Source organism: Rhineura floridana, chromosome 1, assembly GCF_030035675.1.
Source record: "Rhineura floridana isolate rRhiFlo1 chromosome 1, rRhiFlo1.hap2, whole genome shotgun sequence".
NCBI classification, from domain to species: domain Eukaryota; kingdom Metazoa; phylum Chordata; class Lepidosauria; order Squamata; family Rhineuridae; genus Rhineura; species Rhineura floridana.
This window is the reverse complement of record NC_084480.1, coordinates 218,064,123-218,084,994: the sequence shown is the minus strand read 5'-3', so window position 1 is coordinate 218,084,994 and position 20,872 is coordinate 218,064,123. Positions and strand designations below refer to the sequence as shown.

General features: G+C 39.8%; 1 protein-coding gene across 5 annotated transcripts in view; it reads right to left on the bottom strand.

Annotated features, from left to right (window-relative positions):
* The window catches only part of CDKAL1 (CDK5 regulatory subunit associated protein 1 like 1), a 521,195-nt gene that overhangs the window by 261,015 nt on the left and 239,308 nt on the right, over window positions 1–20,872 (bottom strand). For all 5 annotated transcript variants that reach the window (XM_061593247.1, XM_061593227.1, XM_061593237.1 and 2 more), the window contains one exon: window positions 16,056–16,159. In XM_061593247.1, coding sequence (XP_061449231.1) covers window positions 16,056–16,159 — 104 coding nt within the window. The remainder of the gene's footprint in view (window positions 1–16,055; window positions 16,160–20,872) is intronic.

Here is a 20,872-nt window from a genome sequence, read left to right as displayed (position 1 = left end):
TAGTTTCATTCCACTGCCTCCCTCCAAAAGAATAACTCCCTACCACCACCACAATGTTGCTTCAACCACGCCTGAATTTTTCACTCCAGAATAATACTCAGAAAATAGTAGCTATATAAATATTGATGTTTGTTTCAGAGTTTCTAGTGATCAATGGCAGTTGAACTATCTATGTGTGAAATTTCACCCATTTAAGTGGCTAGTGGCTACCAAAAGGCCAGAGGGAGAGGGGTGAATAATTGTCCTTTTTCAATTTCCCCCAAATAATCAGGATGCCTTGGGCTATGGGAGCATACAATTTTAAGGCTCTAGTTTTATTCCTCAGTTACAGAGCAATTCTAAATAAGATCAGGAAGGAGCAGAGCAGCAAATCTACCACCACATCTCAAATTCTGCCAGCTTGCACTGCCTAGGCCATAAGGCAAGGGAGTTTCTTTCTTTTTGCTTTGCCAGCTCCAGGCTGGCAGAGTTGAAACATTCAGACTCTTTGGCAAATTTACAGAGTTTGGGATTCAGCCTTGCCCCTGACATGCCTGGTTTGGGGCTTTCCTTCTGCAGAACTTGCAGCTGTAGTGTTCAGTACATCTAGGCATAGCTGGGGCTGCAACCATGACAAAAAAAACCTCAAGCAGTGCTTCTCTATGCCGACAGAAGTTGGCAGAGAGTAGAGATATATAATTTCCTGAAATTTTGAAGCCATGGGGGGGGAAAAAAGTTTTTTCTGGTTTTTTTCAGAAAAAGACAGAAATTTTCAGAAAAATTGAAAAAATGCAATATTAGCACTTTTTACAGATTGAAAGTCACTTTGTTACTTCAGGAACATAAAATGTAATTATGTACAAGTCAGTCCGGCATAAAATTATCACATTTGGTATATTAAAAGTACATTTTATTCAAACAATTATTACAAATTGAATTTACTTTTAATTTTTCATTTTTTTTTGGTAACAAATGGATCTACAAGATCCTGAACTGTAAGGAACACCTGAACTGTAAGGAACCTCTTTCATTTTGCCAGTTTATGAGGAGCAGGCAAAAAACAATTAAAAAAACCCAGAAGAAACCATCAACATTAATAACAAAGAAAATTATTTACGTCTTCACTAGTCCTCCACAGTGTTAAGAAGACATAAAGCATCCATTCCCATAAAAAGAACTGAGAAAAGGGAGGGGGACCAAGATTCAATGAAACATTTTACTCATCATGCTAAAATAAAACATTCCATAATCCATTTTTTCTTCATTTTTTTCAATTTTTCAAATTTTTCACAAAACAAAAACAAAAAAGCCTTTGGAAAAAAACCTGTTTTTTATCAAATTTTTCTGTTTTTTTTCCAGACCTTCACATCTCTAACGGAGAGGCACCAATGCCTCTCTAACTCTTTCCAGCAATTAACACTGTGGGTGTATATTATGTTTGCACTCTTAGGGCTCATTCACACGGCAGTTTAATTTGAGATCGAGCCTCCCTGCATACCTGTTAAATTCGCAGCGATCACATGATGTAGGAAGCAAAGGGGAGGTGTCCCACTGTTAAATCCAAAGCAAATCAATCCACTTTAAATCCGAAAAGGGAAGGAAAAACTGTTTGTGCTTCCCATCTCTAAGGGCATGTAGACGGTTAGCTCCAATGCTTTGGTGAGTCCCCGCCCGCTCCCTCCTCCTCCCTTTTTTACCTTGCCTGCTGGCTCCTGTTCTGCAAGCCTGCTGCAGGGAAAGAGATACTTTGACCTTAAGAGGGCATGGTCATTAGGAAGCTGTGAGATTAACCCTTTCCCTTCAGTATGAACAGAAAAAAGTGGTTTGAGGGCTGCAGGGCCGGTTCCAAAGGGTGGCCACGTTGGGCACTGGCCTGAGGGCCCCGCAGCTACAGGAGGCCCTGGGGACCCCTGAGGGGCCCTTCACTCCCCTTCCGCGATCCATGGCACGACCCGTGCCGCAGATAGCAAGACAAGAGCTTCTGAGCCACCCGCCGCTGCCACCCGCCACCTGCCACCATCTCCCCCGCTTCACCTACCTTTCTCTGCTGTTCTTTGCGGCTGCACGCACTGCGTGCACAGGGTTGCCATCAATCAAGATGGCGGCCGAGGTTTCCGTAAGGGACTGAAGCCTCTGCCACCATCTTGGTTGATGGCAGCAATGCGCGCGCTGTGTGCCATCAACCAAGATGGCAGCAGAGGCTTCAGTCCCTTAAGGAAACCTCGGCCGCCATCTTGATTGATGGCAACCTGTGAGCGCAATGCGCACAGCCACAAAGAACAGCAGAGAAAGGTAGGTGAAGTGGTGGGGATGGTGGCAGGGGGGATGGTGGTGGACGGTGGCAGTGAGGCGGCGGCGGGTGGCTCGGAAGCTCTTGTCTTGCGATCTGCGGCACAGCTCGTGCCATGGATCGCAGAAGGGGAGTGGAAGGGCCCGGGGGTAGGCTGATGCCCAAGGGCCCCGGCATTCCTACAGCCAGCCCTGGAGGGCTCATATAAGCTAAGAAGTGTGAACCTTTAAACCCTATCGCAAAGAGAAATGCATTGTCTTTAATCAGCAATTCAGCTGAAGTCAGCTGCAGTGTGAACCAGTCCTTAGTCAGCATAATAGTACAAGCATAATTTTATCTTCTCTTACTATATTTTTTCATATAAAATACAAACACACAAACGCGGTATGGGGTACTTTCAAGATTTCATTCTCTATAGCTCACTCTGTTTTGGAAAGTCTAAGGGCATGAATTAAAACCTCCAAGGCTGCATAGCTTGAACAGTACCAGTGAGATGGATGTATAATTCACATGGATTGGCTCCAAACAAATGGCTTCCACAGTGCATGGAAGTCAGCTTCAATATGTTTGAATCTTGTTGATCTTTAACCTGTTTCAAGATGTTAATGTGTATGTGGTGGGTTAAAGTTTTATTTCCTTTATTTTGTATATTCTGTACCCTGCCCCTGGGTTCTTAGGAATGAAAGGCTGTTTTAAAGTTCAATAAATAAAAAATTAAACAACACAGGTCTGTCTGATCTGCTTTGCATCTCTTACCTAGCAGCATGTGAAGTTACTTTTCACATATTATGCTTGGTCATGGTTTATAGATGCAGGAATCATCTCCACATTTATATTACTCTAAACAGTATAATATACTAGCCAGTTAATTGAGAAATCTCAGCCACATCAACCTTTGTGATGGCCAATTCCCTTAGAGGCTTCAGCAAACTGTGGTTCAGTGTTAAAAAGCCATAGGAACTGCTGTGGTGCAAAACTAGGTGTGCACATGTAAACCTGCCTCGCCCACACATGCATATTGCTTTTTTTGGATCATATTTTGAGAATTTGCAGGAAAAAAATCTCCAGTTCAGCAGCAGAGGCAAAATACTAAAATAATAATGTGGTATTACTTTCCAGTTTTCTAAAATTGCTTTCCTATTTTGTGACAAAGGGTTGTAATTTAACAGCACTTATCAGCTGACACTAAGGCAGAGAGGGAAGCATTTTTCAGCAGCTCTCCTAAATCTGCTCTGATGGATCTCCCAACCCTTCAGAGCAAATTTAGTGGGTATATTTGGGGTCTATAGGGGACATTGCCGAAAACTGCTTCCCTCCCCTTCATGCTGATGGAAGCCTGACAGTCAGCTGATCAGTGCCATTGGATATAACCCAAACATTTTAGAAACTATGCGCTTCCACCTCCCTCCACTAATGAAATCCAATGAAAACAGCTTTGTAAACTACAGTGTAGCTTGAATTAGAATGATAGAATATATTTAAAAAATCAAGCCACTAAGCTTGATAGGCCCTTATGATCCTTAAAATTGGGAAAGAGAAGCTAAATACTATAGTATTGTATAATAAGGCTGTATGAGATCCAGTTATCTATTCTCTGAACTATTCTTTCTTCCAAGTTCATGTGATATTTGACAGATATATTAGCACTCAAACATTATTTTTAATGTTTATTTTTAATAGTTTCCCCCTAGAACAGCTGCCTCAGATGCCAATCTCTTTTTCTTCAGCCTTTTGTAAATATTTGAAATAGCTATTCATTAACAGTTGCACATTTATTCAGCACTGTTGTTCTGCTTGTGAAGAATTAGCTTTTAGTCCGCACTCCACCCCCACCAGGTTTGGCTGAGCTGGAGAAAGCCTGCTGCTCAGGTTCAATCTGTCAAGATTCAAATTATGCTCCAGCTGAGACCTAATCAAAGGTGTCTGACCCGGTTTGCAAATAAACCAGAAACAACAGTGGGTTTATTTATTTATTTTCCTTTGGGGCACTTGGTCTGCAAATGAAAGCAAAGCAAGAACAGATTACAAATATAACTGAAATTAAAAGCAGCACAACTTGTACTTTTATATGAACTAAATCTCCCTTTTGGCAATGCTAGAGTTGTGATATGGATCCTAATCTTGTAAAGACCTGGTTTATATAAAACACATTTAAAATAAATAGCTATACTTATTTTAACACAAACGCATGTTATAAAAAAAGTGTAAATGATATAATATACCAAATATATTCACAATATTACCAAATAAAAGCATTAATATAAAAACTCTTCAAAGCTCATGAAACAAAATTTCTGTTTATGCCACATTCATCACACATCACTACCTTTTTACTATTATAATCTGATCATGAAAATTGTCTTCCATGTGGATTTCAGATCTAATCCATTTTAAATTTAACATTTTTTTGTTTAAAACACAGTCTTAGGTAGATATTCCCTTAACCAGGAGTACTACTGACATATTTAAATCCTGATTACCCTGCAACATCCATCACCATCTATTTTTACATTGTTTGTATATTAAATAGCTGTAGAATATGCAAAATCAGTAGAAATACCCAAGTAAGAAATGTGGAAGTTAACCCACACATTATTCCCTCTAGGGCTGACAGGTTCCAGGCCCCAAAATCCTGGTAATTACTATTCAAAATCACTTGTACTAATTATGCAAATCAGCTGCACCAAAGCAGCATATTCAGTGTGTACATTCTTTTAACAGGTGCTTTGTCTCTGCTCCTGCAGAACACCAGAGGCAGTGAAAGAAGGGCCCTTTTTATCAGTAGAGAGAGGAGCTGATCAGCTCCATGGGTATTTTTCAAAGAAACAACAATGCATGCCAGAGCACAGGATGGGTGATTACATGTGTGTGGATACAAAGTTCATTTTCCTATCAGTTTTCAATGCTCCTAGGGCTAGAAACATAAGAATTAAACATCTTGCTAGCTTGTATGGTTAAGCAATGGCTAGACTGAAAGGGCTAGACTAGTTAAGCAGCAGGAAGCAGAGAGTATAAATAAATGGACAGTTCTTCCAAGGGAGGGATGTAGAATGTGGAGTGCCTCAAGGTTCCGTATTGGGACCTGTGCTTTTTAACTTGTTCATAAACAATCTAGAGTTAGGGGTGAGCTGTGAGGTGGCCAAGTTTGCTGATGATACTGAAATGCTCAGGATTGTTAAAACAAAAAAGATTGTGAAGAGATCCAAAAGGACCTTTCCAAAGTAAATGAATGGATAGTAAAATGGCAGGAACGAGACCCTGGGGTCATAGTGGATAGCTCAATAAAGATGTTGATCCAGTGTGTGGCAGCTGTGAAAAAGGCAAATTTCATGCTAGGGTTCATTAGGAAAGGTATTGAAAATAAAATTACTGTTATTATAAAGCTGTTGTACAAATCTGTGGTGCGATCACATTTGGAATACTGTGTACAGCTGGTCGCCTCATCTGAAAAAGGATATTGTTGAGTTGGAAAAGATTCAAAAAGGAGCAACCAAGATGATCAAGGGGATGGAGTAACTCTCCTATGAGGAAAGGCTGCAGCACTTGAGGCTTTTTAGTTTAGAGAAAAGACAAGTAAGAGGTGTCATGATAGAAGTGTATAAAATCATGCATGGCATGGGAAGAGTGGATAGAGAGATGTTTTTCTCCCTGTCTCATAACACTAGACCTTGTGGTTATCCAGTGAAGCCGACTGCTGGAAGACTCAGGACAGATAAAAGAAAGTACTTCTTCACACAGCACATAGCTAAGCTATGGAACTTGCTCCCGAAGGAGCCAGTGATGGCCACTAACTTGGATGGCTTTAAAAGAGGATTAAACAACTTCATGGAGGATAATAGTATCAAAGGCTACTAGCCATGATGGTTATGCTCTGATTCCACAGCCGGAGGCGGTATGCTTCTGAATACCAGTTACTAGAAACTGTGTGTGTGTGTGGGAAAAGTGCTTTTGTGTTCAGGATTCCCGTGGGCATCAGGATGGCCACTGTGAGAACAGGATGCTGGATTAGATGGGTCACTGTCTGGATCCAGCAGTCTCTTCTTATGTTCTTATGACTGAGGGGTACTTGTAAATTCAACCTTAAATATTTCTATACTTGCAATTGTTCTTGTCACCAAAGACTGTGGAATATGCAAGGAGTCATTTTAATTCGAATTACATATTACAAATTGTCTCAAACCCAATATTCTGTCAAGATAGCTGAAATCATAGACAATCAGATGCCACAGAAGTTATGCAACATCCCTTTCAGTCATAACTTACATTTTTGGGTGCCCTGCTGTCCCCACTGTTCTCTATGCACTGCTAACGTTGTGCCTATGCTATATATACTATACACAGGACTGCCTTTGAAGTCTGTTCATAAACTGCAGTTAATGCAAAATGCAGCAGCAAGAATGTTAACAAGCACTGGTTGTATGGAACGTATTATGCTAGTCTTGTGGAACAGCTTATTGGCAACTGATCGGTTTTTGAACACAATTCAAAGTAGTGGTTTTCACTATGAATCCCCAAAAGCCTTCAGACCATGGTACTTAAAGGCCTGCCTTTTCCCACATGAACCTTCCTAGCCACGAAAGACAGGGGTGGGGAACCCTTTTCAGTCCCAGGGACTAAAGGAAAGTTTCTACATGCAGGCCCAGCCCCAGGCATGCCAGGGTCCTTGGGTACCAGCCTGCCCTGGGCCCCTCCACTTCCCTTCCGCAATCCGCGGAACTTAAGCATCTGTGGACCGCAAGACAGGAACTTCCGTGCCTCCCGCCATCCCCCCACTATCCCCCTGCTTCACCTACCTTTCAGTTGTTTTTTGTGGTGTGCGCAGGTTTGCCATCAATCAAGATGGCGGCCGAGGTTTCCCTAAGGGGCTGAAGCCTCTGCCACCATCTTGGTTGATGGCAGCAATGCTGTTGTTTTCAAGGAAAAAAGAATTCCCATCTTTCCACAAGAAAGCCTGTTGAGAAGACAGCATACTGACACTTCAGTTTTTTCTTTCGACATATTAAAAACCAAGATTAATCTCCCAATAAAGGTTTCAGCCACAAACTGAGACCCTGTGCCTAAGGCTTCTGTTCAGACTATGCAAATTAAGCAGAAACAGCATTTAACAAGCCACTCTCTTAAGTAACATTCCTGTTTGCTGTACTGTAGATCAATGGAATCCATCCTATATACAGACATTTGCCACAACACAAACAGAAATATTACACAAAATCCAGAAGCAATGTTCAGCCTCTGAGCTGTGTTTCTGGGAAGTTTTTATAAAGTTTGGTTGGTGACTAACATTTTTTAATAAGCCATATGATTTTTTAGGTGGTTAATGTTACATAGCATCAAGTAATTTCCCCATCTTTTACTCATCAAATATCCTTATGTAGCAATGCATCTTAAAATTCTTGCTGTTTGAGACACAGGTTAATATAAATAATGTGGTCAAACACTGTCGCCAGTGTCAACAAAACAACAATCCCTACCCTCAATTACATAATTTATGTACACATATTCTCCAGATCTCTCATCAAAATCAACCATTTTATGAAGATTTTGGCTTAACTTCTTAGACCTCACACTCAACCAAAATGAAGCTTAAGTATAAAGGGCCTTTACTGATTACCCCAGTGGCATGGGAGTCATTTTCACATGTACTGATGTTATGTCTAAAGATGTGTGATAGGCCATGCCCATGTTTTACCACAGGTCCTTCTCACTTGAGCCTGGCCTTCTTCCTTGCACCCCAACCCCACAGAATGTTAAACCTTTAACATCTACCGACACTGGAGGCATTCAAGAGGAAGCCAGAGAGGGTGTTACTGTTACATCAGATATAACAGGTAAAACAAAGTCATGACATCTATGATAACATAAAGGGTCTCAAACCTCTGACTAAACCTATGATAGCTAATCTTTGTGGTATGTAGCACCAGTCAAGTCCAAAATATGAAATAATGACTCCCTACTACACAGTACAATATACATATGCCTATGCTGAAAAAACCCTGCTTACCGAGCCAGGTTTAAACTTCTCTTAATATATAGAGCCCTTAACAACTTGGGGCTAGGTTACCAGAGAGAACACCTTCCCCTAAAAGGCATCACAAAAATATTTAGAGAAGACACTGTTAGATGTGCCACAACCTGCAGAGCTCTATCTTGTGATGACACAGAAACAGGTTTTGCCTTGATGGCACCTGCTCTTTAAAATGATCTCTCCTCTGCAATACAATAGATGCCAACAGTGGTGCGTTTCCATCATTTACTAAAAACATAGCTTTTTGCACAAACATTTCCTGACAGTTGATGATAGCTTTGAATGACTGGCATCCTATAATTGTTATTATTATTAACACTGTTTTATTGTTGTAAACAACCTTAGAATTTATTTTTAAAGGAAAAGTGGTACAGAAATGACCTTACAGCTCCTTTCTGCCTTGTGTTGTTTGGTTTCCATCACCTTCCAGTCTAACATGATGATAGCCATTTTGCTAGTAAATTTTGTTACATATTGGAAAACATGTCTTCTGGGGCACAGTTTCTCCAGACCGTTGGGTTTTCCTAGTCAGTACGTTTTACATAGACCTAATGATACATATTCTGGAGACCGTGAGCTAACTAGCATGGAAACTTGTTCTCATGTAAAGGAAAATCCATTCTCAGATTCAAAAATTTGAAAAATGTTGTGCTATGGACAAGTGAACTCCTCACACTGATGAATCAAGAGTTCTTGCTCACACTTCCAGTGGTCCAGAGTGAGATGATGTGCGGTTAAATTACTGAGTGGAGTTTTTGCTTCCTCCAGCAGCTACAGTGATAAAGCACCATGACGCTATGAAGTCTAGACACAAATGACTTCTAAGCTCATACTTTTCTTATTCCTGACATGCTTCACTGAGTTTTAAAGTTTGTGACTTGGGAGTATTTTGTCTTGATCAGCCTTTTAATTCATTGTGTTATGAGCTGTACCCTATAACTTAGGATTTGCCCACAAACGAACTCTCAAATGTAAGGTTAAATACTATTATGTACAATGTATAATTATTAAAACACTGTCTGAGAGCCTCTGGAAGGAACAGCTTTATATGGAGACTCAGGAAATGGAATCTGCACAGCAACCAATGTTCCAAGCAGTCTGCCAAGCTGGTAGTAAACAGAGATAAGGATAGGTGGAAATGATAAGCAGAGTTACTTGGATTCCTGCATTGAGCACGGGGTTGGACTCAATGGCCTTATAGGCCCCTTCCATCTCTGCTATTCTATGATTCTATGAGTGCATTTTTGGGTGGCATCTTCAACTATTAGCCTGTTTATTTAGACAACTGCTATTAGAAACCGTGCACGCTTAGGTGCACACAATAGCTGACATATAAGAACCCTGAATAGCCAATGGGCAAAGGGGAGAACATAAGAACCCTTAATCCTATGCATTCACAATAAACAGACTGTCTTGCCAGTTTCAACTTCTTATGTAAAAAATTATGAGCCCTTGTTAACGTGTTACACTTTGTCAGGATCGTAGAGATGCAGCAGTGAATCATGATGGATCCACTGATCGATCAATCGATCAATCTTTCTTTCTTTCTCTCTCTCCCCCCCCCCAGTAGGAGCCCAGTGTTGTCATACTGGAACCTGTCATTCATGCTGTTTTCCTAAAAGAAGAAAACAGAAATATCTGTCCAACTCCAGCATAACTCCAATAAATACACACATTTAAGAGAGTAACAAGCATCCCTTCAGTTTCCACCAGATTTGAAGAAATGGTGTGTTGGTAGTGAAAAAGCATAGATTAGATCCAAAGATGAAAAAACTCCACTCATGAGAAAAAACTCTCCTCCTTTCCTTCTCCTCTGTAGATACTGCAATTGACCAAAGATTGGTCCTGAGGGTTGGAGGCTCCTCCAGAATGGCATTGGATTGGGGGGGGGGATTTGCAGCATTAGAGGGGAATTAGTGGAATCAAGGAAGTTGCCTCTTGAGCAAGCAATAATTCTTTCCACTTAAGAAGATAAGAAGAGCCTGCTGAATCAGGCCAGAAGCCCATCTAGCATCCTGTTCTCACAGTGGCCAACCAGATGCCCATGAGAAGCCGCCAAGTAGGACCTAAGTGCAAGGAGCACTCTCCCCTCCTGCAGCTACCAGCAACTGGTTTTCAGAGGTATACTGCCTCTGACATGGTGGCAGAGCACAGCCATCATGGCCAGTAGCCATTGATAGTCTTATCTTTCATGAATTTGTCCAATCTTCTTTTAAAGCGATCCAAGTTGGTAGCCATCACTGCCTGTTGTGGGAGCAAATTCCATAGCTTAACTATGCACTGCGTGAAGAAGTACTTCCTTTTGTCTGTCCTTACACAGGAATACCTTTTGGATCCAAGCCACTGTGTGTAAGTATAACCTAAGATAACCTTACCTGAAGTTATTATTTGTGCAGAAGGCTAAAACCTATTTTCACTAAACACACTGCCTTACGTGAGGTATTATTTTAAGCTAACTTGGATAGTTTACTTTGCCACACATTTCAGTAAAAAAAATCAGAAATAAAGTTTTCTCCTCCCAATCCCTTTCTTTCTCAAACTTTTGGCCCCAAAAGTTCTGAGATACTAAACCAAACTGGAATGTCTTCTCAAAATGGTTAACTTAAAATTTGCTTTGTTGCTCCCTTTTGTATATTAAGAATGTTCAGGACTGGCTCTGCTACTTAACACTTAACACCAAGATAAATATTTTGATACCAGTCTGTCATTTTCTTAAAGCTACAGAGGACAGCATGAAGAATTAGGGTTTTTTATTATCCCATGTAGTGCTTCCTAATGGTTCTTCAGGAAAAAAAGTTGTATTTGCATACTTCAAATTATTATTCATTTTAGGTAGCCATGAAGACTACTGTGCAACACAAATACAAGTGTGTAAATCTATAAATAAATGAGGCTACCTTCCATTGCCATAGTAAATCAGTCTAAGTAAATTATGCTTATTTATCAAAATTTGCTCCTGTACAGATTATTGATGGCGTGGAGAAGATCCTCCAAGACCCAGCACATGATGACAGCAGCCACAGGCACCCATTGAGACAAGCCTGTGCATAATGGCAGTTTTGTGTGTATCGTGGCTTTGTGGTGTAAAATACTTGAGAAAAATTAACTTGCCTTAGGGTTGCTCAAACACAAGTGTGTTTTAAGACAGAGGCACAACAGTATGTTGAAGGGTAGAGTGGAATTAACCTTTTGTCTGCATACTTTCAAATTGCACTAATGTTATGGCTATAAATCCTCTAAATAATTGAAATATGTGCTGGCAATCTTGAATGCCATTTTAGTGCAAGTAACTGTTCTAAATAATATTTGTCCAGAGGAAAGCTTGCCTGTTTGTAATTCAGCAAGGATTATCCCCAATGTTATTAATATACAACCCTTCAGACAAAAGTGTTTTATGGGGAATTAACTGTTAATGACAGCAGTTACAGGTTCTTTCCAGTACATGTTCTTATTTAGCAAACTATTGGATAGCTCCTCTAATGTGAACTTATGATCCGTATTTAATTTAACAGTAATCATTTATGAGTTTAATTCCCATCCCACAATTCTTAATATTTTTACATGATTAGTCCTTTATTCTTTTTATTTTAAGAGCTGGGTTGTTAATTGGGTTATTAGTGCTGCAGAAGCAGAAAGGCCAAAACTGAAAACTCACACTCTCACTCTCTCTCATATTACCTATCTGTTGGATCAAAGGTGGATGTCATGGTTCTCTCTGAGCCCTCGGATTCAGACCAGGAGTGGGAAGCAGTTACGGGTGAAGATTTGGAATGGAGGGAGTATGAGACTAAGCAGCAGAGCCCTCTTGATGAAGCTCCCCCTCTACTGTTGGACTTGTCCAGACCCGATGAGGTGGGAGACCCAGGGGCTGCCCCTCCCCAGCTTGAGGAAGATGAGGAGGTCTCAGGGGTGTATTCTGCTGTGTCAGAACGTGAGAGTTCAGAGGAGGAGGCACACCCAGCAATGTCTGCCAGGGAGAGGTGGCACATCAGGAGAAGAGAAGAGACTTGGCTCTCTCAGAGGAGCACAGGCTTTGAGGCCAGGAATTCCTGCAGAGACAGGGATTCTTGGAGTAGCTGAGCCTCCTCCCCCTCTGCTTAAAAGCTTGGCAAATAGGCAGGGAAACTTATTGGAACAACTTCACACCTCCCGTGCAGTCTTAGAACTCTTGCTACTAATTGGACTCCTGAACCTTGGCCTTTGCACTCAGACCAGATATATTTTTACGACTTCTTTACCTTGTAAGAGCACTTGGACTAGATTTTGCCATTTTCTACCTGCTGAGTTTGTATCTTTAGACTGCTATAATAAAAGTTTGTCTTTACTTAAACATCCGTTGTCTGGTTTAGGGTGGGAGCCAGGACAAAGAAAGTAGTTACAGCTAAGTTCAGACACTACTCATGCTATGTTATCTTTGCCTTCCAAATACAGTAGCTCTGCGTCTGAGATATTCCATCTGTTTGATAGGTTAAATGAGAAACATAATCCTTCAAAAACCACTACCATGGCCCATCCTACTGCCAAAGAACAACTCTATTTCCAAAGACTCTCTCTGGGAAAAGGATCTTGCCATCATCAGTCATATTTTGTAATCAGTAAGGACTTACTATTCAACAAAGCTTTTTCAAAAGGCTGCCTCTTAAATGTGCTCTAGAACAAAAACTTTTTTTTCTCCCATAGACTTGAAAATTGCTGATGGTCTTGGCGGACCACTTAATGATTGTTCTGTCTATTGTAGCAATTGTAATATGCTGTGCTAGGTGCTGTATGATTTTTAATTGAATTTTATTGCTTCTTTAATGTCTTATGTTGTATTTTCTTGTATTGCAATTTTTATTCCATAGAATTCAAATTGTAATACGAGAATTACAATAAAATACAATAGAAAAATATAATAATATAATATAAAAATAAAAGAAGTGATAGAAATACAATTAAAAATCATTATATTTAATACAAACGTGTCCCAGGCCACTTAAAATGAAGCTCCCAGACCATAGTTTTGGAACCCCTTCTCTGGAAGCAGAACTACATTTATTAAACAAGGTACTAAATGGGCTTCAGCAAACACTGCAGTAAAAACATTTTTTGGATTTAATCAAAAGCAAATACTTGCACTGCCAAGTACTAACAGGCTCCCTCTTTGTTGACCTTCCTTCCATTATGCCTAACAACATGTCACTTAAAGTCTTATGGGACTTCAACAAAAGACAGTGAAACAATGCCATGATATACAAATTGTTTAATGCTGCGCCAGTAAAACAACAACAAAAGGCAAAGCTAAAAGAGCCCCAAGTTGCTATATGTTAAAAAGAAACCTCAAACAAACTTTAAACAATGGTAAATAATAAGACGGCAATATTTCAAAGCAAGAGGATAGATATAACAAACCTGACATTGTCATCAGGAAGTTCTTCGTATAATAAGCTCTATGTGAATGAAAACCAAAACTGTGTCTGTAATTCTCTTTTCGGCTGAAGGAAGTAGCAAAGCCCCTATACAGCAAAGGGCATGTTACTGAGATTATGGTAAATGAACCTGACTTGAAATTAAACATTCCAAGTATCTAAGACTATCATCTTTCATTTATTTTACCAATACACTGATAGCACAATTCTATGCATAATGACTTAGAATTCCCATTATATTCAATGGAGCTTACACCCAGGAAGATTTGCACAGGATTGCTACCTCTAATTTTGTCATTCTACTCAACTTGTGCACTTCAACACAATGATACATTGGGTCATAATTTAACACACTTCAAGAACTAGGAAAATAAAAATAAAACTGTAATGTTATTCCGACAGCTCTCAAGTTCTGGATATGTTTATCTACTAGGCACATGGAAAGGAGCATAAGTTAACAAACAACATTTTGATACATGGAATTATTCTAGTCTTTATCTCAGTTAGGACATGACAAGAGAATGTAGTTTTGTTTCTCCATAAAATCCAATCTTTGGCTTTTGAGGTTCCCATAATGCCTTTTGCTGAACTACTCTGAAGTGGAGATGGGCAGACAGGGGTTTAACAGCCCTTCTGGCTACTCTTGTCTTGGTTGTCCTGATGACACTCAAGGAATGGACAGCTTAGAACCAGACAACCAAGCATAAAGAGAATGTAACAGTAACAAAAATTAGTCAGTGACATAATGAAATTTGATTTTTAAGTTTCATGTGTAACTTTTATTGAATTAGCATGACTACATGCTTTACTACTGTAAAAAAGTTAAATAGTTACAGATTCCTTCTAACCACAGACCACAGACTTTCTTTCTTTCTTTCTTTCTTTCTTTCTTTCTTTCTTTCTTTCTTTCTTTCTTATCTGATTTATATTCCATCCTTCCTCCCAGCAGGAGCCCAGGGAGGCAAACAGAAACACTAAAAACACTTTAAAACATCATAAAAAGACCTTAAAATACATTAAAACAAAACAATGTTAAAAATTTTTTTAAAAAAGGTTTAAAAACATATTTTTTTAAAAAAAAGGGTTGAAAGCATATTATTAAGGAAACCGTATTAAAAGCAATTCTAACACAGATGCAGAATGGGATAGGTCTCAACTTAAAAGGCTTGTTGAAAGAGGAAAGTCTTCAAAAGGTGCTGAAAAAATAGCCTAATATTTAAGGGGAGGGAATTCCACAGGGTAGGTGCCGCCACACTAAAGGTCCATTTCCTATATTGTGCAGAACGAACGTCCTGATAAGATGGTATCTGCAGGAAGCCCTCACCTGCAAAGCGCAGTGATCGACTGGGTATATAAGGGGTAAGACGGTCTTTCAGGTATCCTGGTCCCGAGATGTATAGGGTTTTGTACACCAAAACTAGAACCTTGAACTTGGCCCAGTAGCAAATGGGCAGCCAGTGCAATCCTTTCAGCAGTGGGGTGACATGTTGGTGATACCCTGCCCCAGTGAGCACTCTCGCCGCTGCATTTTGCACCAGCTGCAGCTTCTGGACCAACCTCAAGGGCAGCCCCACATAGAGCACATTACAGTAATTACATTATACCTGTGGCTTATAAAGTGGGATTCCTATCAATTTGCATGATGCTGATCTTACAGTATTAAGGATCACCTTCTCTATGTGATTTTTAAAAAGTGCAGTATGGTTAGTGCAGCCTTCCCTAACATTGGATCTTTAGGGGTTGTTGGACCACACATTTCATCATCTCTAACTATTTGCCATGTTTGCAGGGGATCATGGGAGTTAAGAGTTTAATATCACCAGGGAATCCTAAGTTTGGGAAGGCTGGTTTAACATCATGTTACATGTGATTAACTGCATACTTCATACCAAAGTTCCATCAGACTGCCTCAGGGACTGCCTTGCTTTAATTGCTTGTATGTAAGCTACTCCTTCTTGGCTGAAAAGTGGGGTATAAATATTCAAAATAAATAGTAAATAAATAAAGATACTAGTTCTTCCTGTTTATACATTAGTTTCTTTTTTATAACCCTTAGGTAAACACAATATATTTCTGGCACTTCAACAGATGGAACAGCTAAAACGAAATTATAATTCCTGTAATTGATATGTGTACTTATCCAGATTTCCTTTTCTAATTTAGCACATCAAAAAGAGGATAGCAACGAGAAAAATCTACAGACAGAAAAGAGTAACAGTATTTCTAACAAATCAAAACCTAGAAATTATTATTATATACAAGTATATGTTGAAATCGTATCAATGCTGTGACACTTACACCATAAGTTTGATAGACCATACCAGCTGGCAAATTTAGAAAACAAAAACCCTACCTTGAAATGATTGTTTGGCTCTGTTTACTAGTTCTTCAATAGGGTAACTTGCTAGATCTCCTCTGGCGTGCTTAGTTTTACAGTAGGTACATGCGCTCAAACACCTGGGGGAGAATAAAACATTACTTTTATATGCAAGTACATATCAGTCCTCCCTCACCCCACAAAATATGTCTATATGCAGTTGTTGAAGATATAATTATATTAATCATTAGTAATAATAAAACTACTTGCTTATCTACACTGGGAACACAACAGAACCAAACTCCCATAAACACCTCTGCATTATGGTTGCCTAAACTTTCTGGTCTTTCATGGGTTAATTTCACCATATAGAATATTTACCAAACTTTACCTAACCATTACTTTTTGAGCACCTCCACCAAATAGGGTTCATCATAAAATGCTTCTTATGTACTGGGAAGTTACAGCAATTTCAGTATATTTAATGAATATATAATATATAAACAAAGAGAATATATTGACAAACTGAAACAAGTTCTTGGTATATTATACAGCTAATTCTACAGGAACCAATCTGCCATACAACCAAGTTCACAAGAGTCAATTACTGATAAACAAATGTGACTTTTGACCTTTTAAAAGTCAAACTCAATCAAGTGATGTATTGTCTCTCAAAAATGAATCATGCGACATTTGTGTGTTGAAATATACACTAATCCATTTGCTTCTCAACCATTTTCTCCTTAATGAATAAATAGACTTAAAGATGGTAGAAAATACAGCAAAAAGGCCACATCGCTGTAATGCATTTTTTAAAAGTCTGGTCTCTGGTTTAATGTGTTTTTTTAGTTGATCCTGTGGCTCTCATTAAGTCATAATTAATATAAAGACATTTGCACACCCAAATCTCACTAGGAGTGGCTATCTGAGAATCTTAAGTATGAGAAAGGATGGATAACAATAAAAAATGTTATGCCACTTACAGTAAAATATGACGACGAAAACACACCACCCAATGAAAACTGACATCCAATGCCTGCTTAGCCATGGCCACTGAATGCCAGTCCAAAGCCGTTTGGAAAATATTCATGTTAGACTGTTGACAGACTCTAGGAAAAGAGTTTCACAACTGTGAAGCAATAACTGAGAACATGCTCTTGCCAGCTTATAGATCAGGAGTGGGGAACTAAATCCACCCACTTTGAAGCTTTGATCAGCTGTCAGTACTTCAAGGTACAGCACAGGGCTCTTTGCAAGGGGCTTACAAACACCCTTGCGCTGTGTTTTGAAATCCTGATCAACTGTTCATCAATGCTTCAGAAGCTAGGTGTCCAGTGCTTCTGAAACCCTGCCATCCAGCTGATTGTTGGGACTTCAGAAGCACTTGCCCAACTGCCTTTTTACCTGCCTACACCCAACTTCGTATATGATGTCAGATGACTGGCAGATGGATGTCGCTTGGCCAAAATGGCCTAACCGGCCAAATGAAGAGACCTGGCAGACCTAATTAAGCCCATGGGCTGGAGGCTCCCATCCAGGGTATAGATGCTACAGATGATCATATCAATGGTGATGGAACAATGGAAAAAGGGCTGCCTTCTGAGGTATGAAAAATCCAAGCTATTAGCAGCTTTATAGGTCAAAGGTAGCACCTACCAAGAAAACAGTAGGGAACCAGTGGAGGAGCAGTGGTGTATTCCATTCTCAAGCCTGGTTTGGGTGTCATGTTAAACCAAATAGTTGCTTAGTGAGAATGTGCAACCTTCCAGAGAGGAGATTGCAGTTGCTTTTCTCCTCCCCAGTCATTTTGCTGCTGCCATAGTTTGGTGTAGAATGTTGTCCAAAACCTGGGTTCAAGGTTTAGCTCTCTTCAGACTAACCACAAGCTGCAACCAAGGTTTATCCTATGGATTTATGGTTCATGGTTTGCCTGGGAACACTAAACCACAAGCCTGAGTTCAGACAACATGCTATGTCAAATCACGGCTTAACCCAGTGTGGTATAGCAGCAAAACAACTGGGGAGGAGCAAAGTAGCTGAAATCTACTCTCCCAGAGCCTGCACACTTGTGCATTCACACTAACCAATGGTTGGGCTTAATATGATGTATGAACCAAGCCTTTATGGCTCATTGCAGCAAGAAGACAAATCATTCTGAGCAGTAATCAAGCAAGGGCAGTCTGACATAAAGCTTATTACAATAGTCTAGCCTTGACAGTATGATGGTAGATGACAGCTGCCTTGCAAAATTTGAATGTTCATAGTTTGAAAAGGGTCAGAAAATCTACATTTATTCCATCAGATTATGAAAAGGTATGTTGTAAGGTGGAAAGAGAACTTTTAACAGATATTTTGGGCCCGTTCTGTGGAATTCATCAGTTCAGATTTATATAGATAGAATATGAGTAATTGTGCACTGAATAAAAACAAAAATAAATCTAGAACACACTTTTAGAAAGCAACAAAAATATGTATCACAATTAGCAAGGATTGCAATCTTCATATTGGCAATCTGTCTGCAACTGTCCAAAACAGAAAAGGTTTCCACTCCAAGTACCTCTGGGGAAAAAAATGGTCTCCATGATTTTCAGTAGTTGCTGATACAATAATATCTCAGTTAAGGAATCCTCCAGGAGATAAGCTCCTTTATCAGCATGAAACTGATGAGCTTTGCTTTGCAATAAATTAAACTTTCAAGCCTCTACCTTTGCTTTAAGATGAAACTGACAAGCATCTGTCTTTGCTTTCAATAAATTGACAAGCCTATGCCTTTCCTTTAAGGTGAAACTGACTATCCTGCTTTGCTAGGGTGAAATATGCAATCCTGTGTGTTTGGTTTGTATTAAAGAGATCTCTTGCTTTCTCCCAAGGCTGGGGACAGAAGGATCCAATACGATTCAGAGGAGGGGAGTGGGAGTGAGTGGGTGCTGGATAGGAACCCTTTAAAGCCTCCCCCACCATCTATGTGTGGGTGTAGCAATTTATCCCCATTCTTCCCATGTTATTCCTACCTCTGGTACCAAAGTTTCTGTTAAAGTAGTAATTTCCAGGAACACATCTACTTTGTTAACTCAGGTATTACTGCATTATCCAGACTTTAAAAACAGTTTTTCATGTATGCATCTTTTCTGCTGTATGTATCTAAGAATGAATTAATACATTTGAGTGTATGATTGGATAAATGGTTCATAACCATTCGCTAGAAAGGGAAAGGAAGATGAAGAATTAAACAGGAAATTAAAGCATATGTATTTGAAACAAAATTTTATTGATCAGTTTGCAATACAATCTAAATGGAAAACGCTTGCTATTTGTGATTGTAAATGAACTCCCAACAAATGTAATCAAACACTAGTACATGCTCAGTGGCAGTAAAGGCGGTAAAGAAAATTTACTTCTCCGCCTCCATTGCTTCCGCAGCTTGCTGTTCAGCAGACCTGTTTAGAGAGACTAAAGGCTTATTACATACCGGCCCTGAGCTGGTGGTAGAACCATCTAAAGCCTGCTGTGACATGTTTGCTAAACATTTTGAGGATAAAATTGCTTCTGCCAGGATTTAGACTCCATTATTGGTGCTGATGATCCAGATCAGGTGTCTTTCTTGTCCAGTATCACTGGATGAGTTTCAGTAGCTGTGGCCTGAGGATATGGACAAGGTACTTGGCTGGATTCCTGCAACTACTTGTGTCTTGGACCCTTGCCCCTCATAGCTGATAAAATCTGGCAGGGAGGAGACACCTGTATGGGCCAAGGAGGTAATTAATGCTTCCCTTTAAGAAAGAGTGGTCCCAGGCTGCCTAAAAGAGGTGATAGTAAGACCATTCAATTCCTGAAGAAGTTTTCCTTGTACTCAGAAGATCCTGATAATTTTAGACCTGTTGCAAATGTCTCCTTTCTGCACAAGGTTCTTGAGAGGGTGGTTTCCAACCAGATCTAAGTACTCTTGGAGGAGACAGATTTTCTAGATCTATTTCAATTGGGATTCAGGCCTAGCTTTGGTACAGAAACTCTTGGTCCCCTTGTACAATGACCTGTGTTGGCAGAGAGACAGGAGGATTGCAACTGTTGATCCTCTTTGATCTTTCAGCAGCTTTCAGTGCCATTAACCACAGTATCCTTCTGGGGTAACTGTCTGAGTTGGGAATTGGGGGCATTGCATTGTGATGGTTCTGTTCCAACTTCGCTGGCTGACTCCAGAAGTCACCTCTGTCCCCCATGTTGTTTAATATCTACGTGAAACCGCTGAGTGGGGTCATACAGAGTTTGATGATACACAGTTCTATTTCTCCTTGTCATGTTGTGTACATGAAGGGGAAAAAATAGGTCTAATTTCTCTGACGGTGTAATCCCTATTAATAAAATCTGATTGCAAATAGTCCTCCTGCTATCACAGTCTAGGTTTGGTGAGGGTGGGCTAGCCAGTTGGACAGAACTACAATACACCAGAAATAAATAATTTATTGTACTAAAGCATACTCCCTAATACAGAATTAGAAGGCTTAAAGGTTATCAGCAGTAGATCAATATACATACTCATGCAACACTTACCATCTTAGAATGACGGAACCCGACATGAAGACATTTTATACCCCATAGGTGGGACTTCTCAGATTCTGAAGAGAAGACCCCAATCATTTCCCCTGCACCTAATTAAATATCTTTTCCAATTGCCTTTGCTAAACCCACTGTAGCCCCACCAATGAGGTAAACTTGTAGCTATCTTATTGGTCCAGCATAAACACAAGTTTCACCTATGACAATGGTTCCCAACCTTTATGAGTACAGGACCCCCTTTGTAACCTCAAAAAAGTTTGCGACCCCCACACTGCTGTTTTAATTTTAGTTTCTGTTAA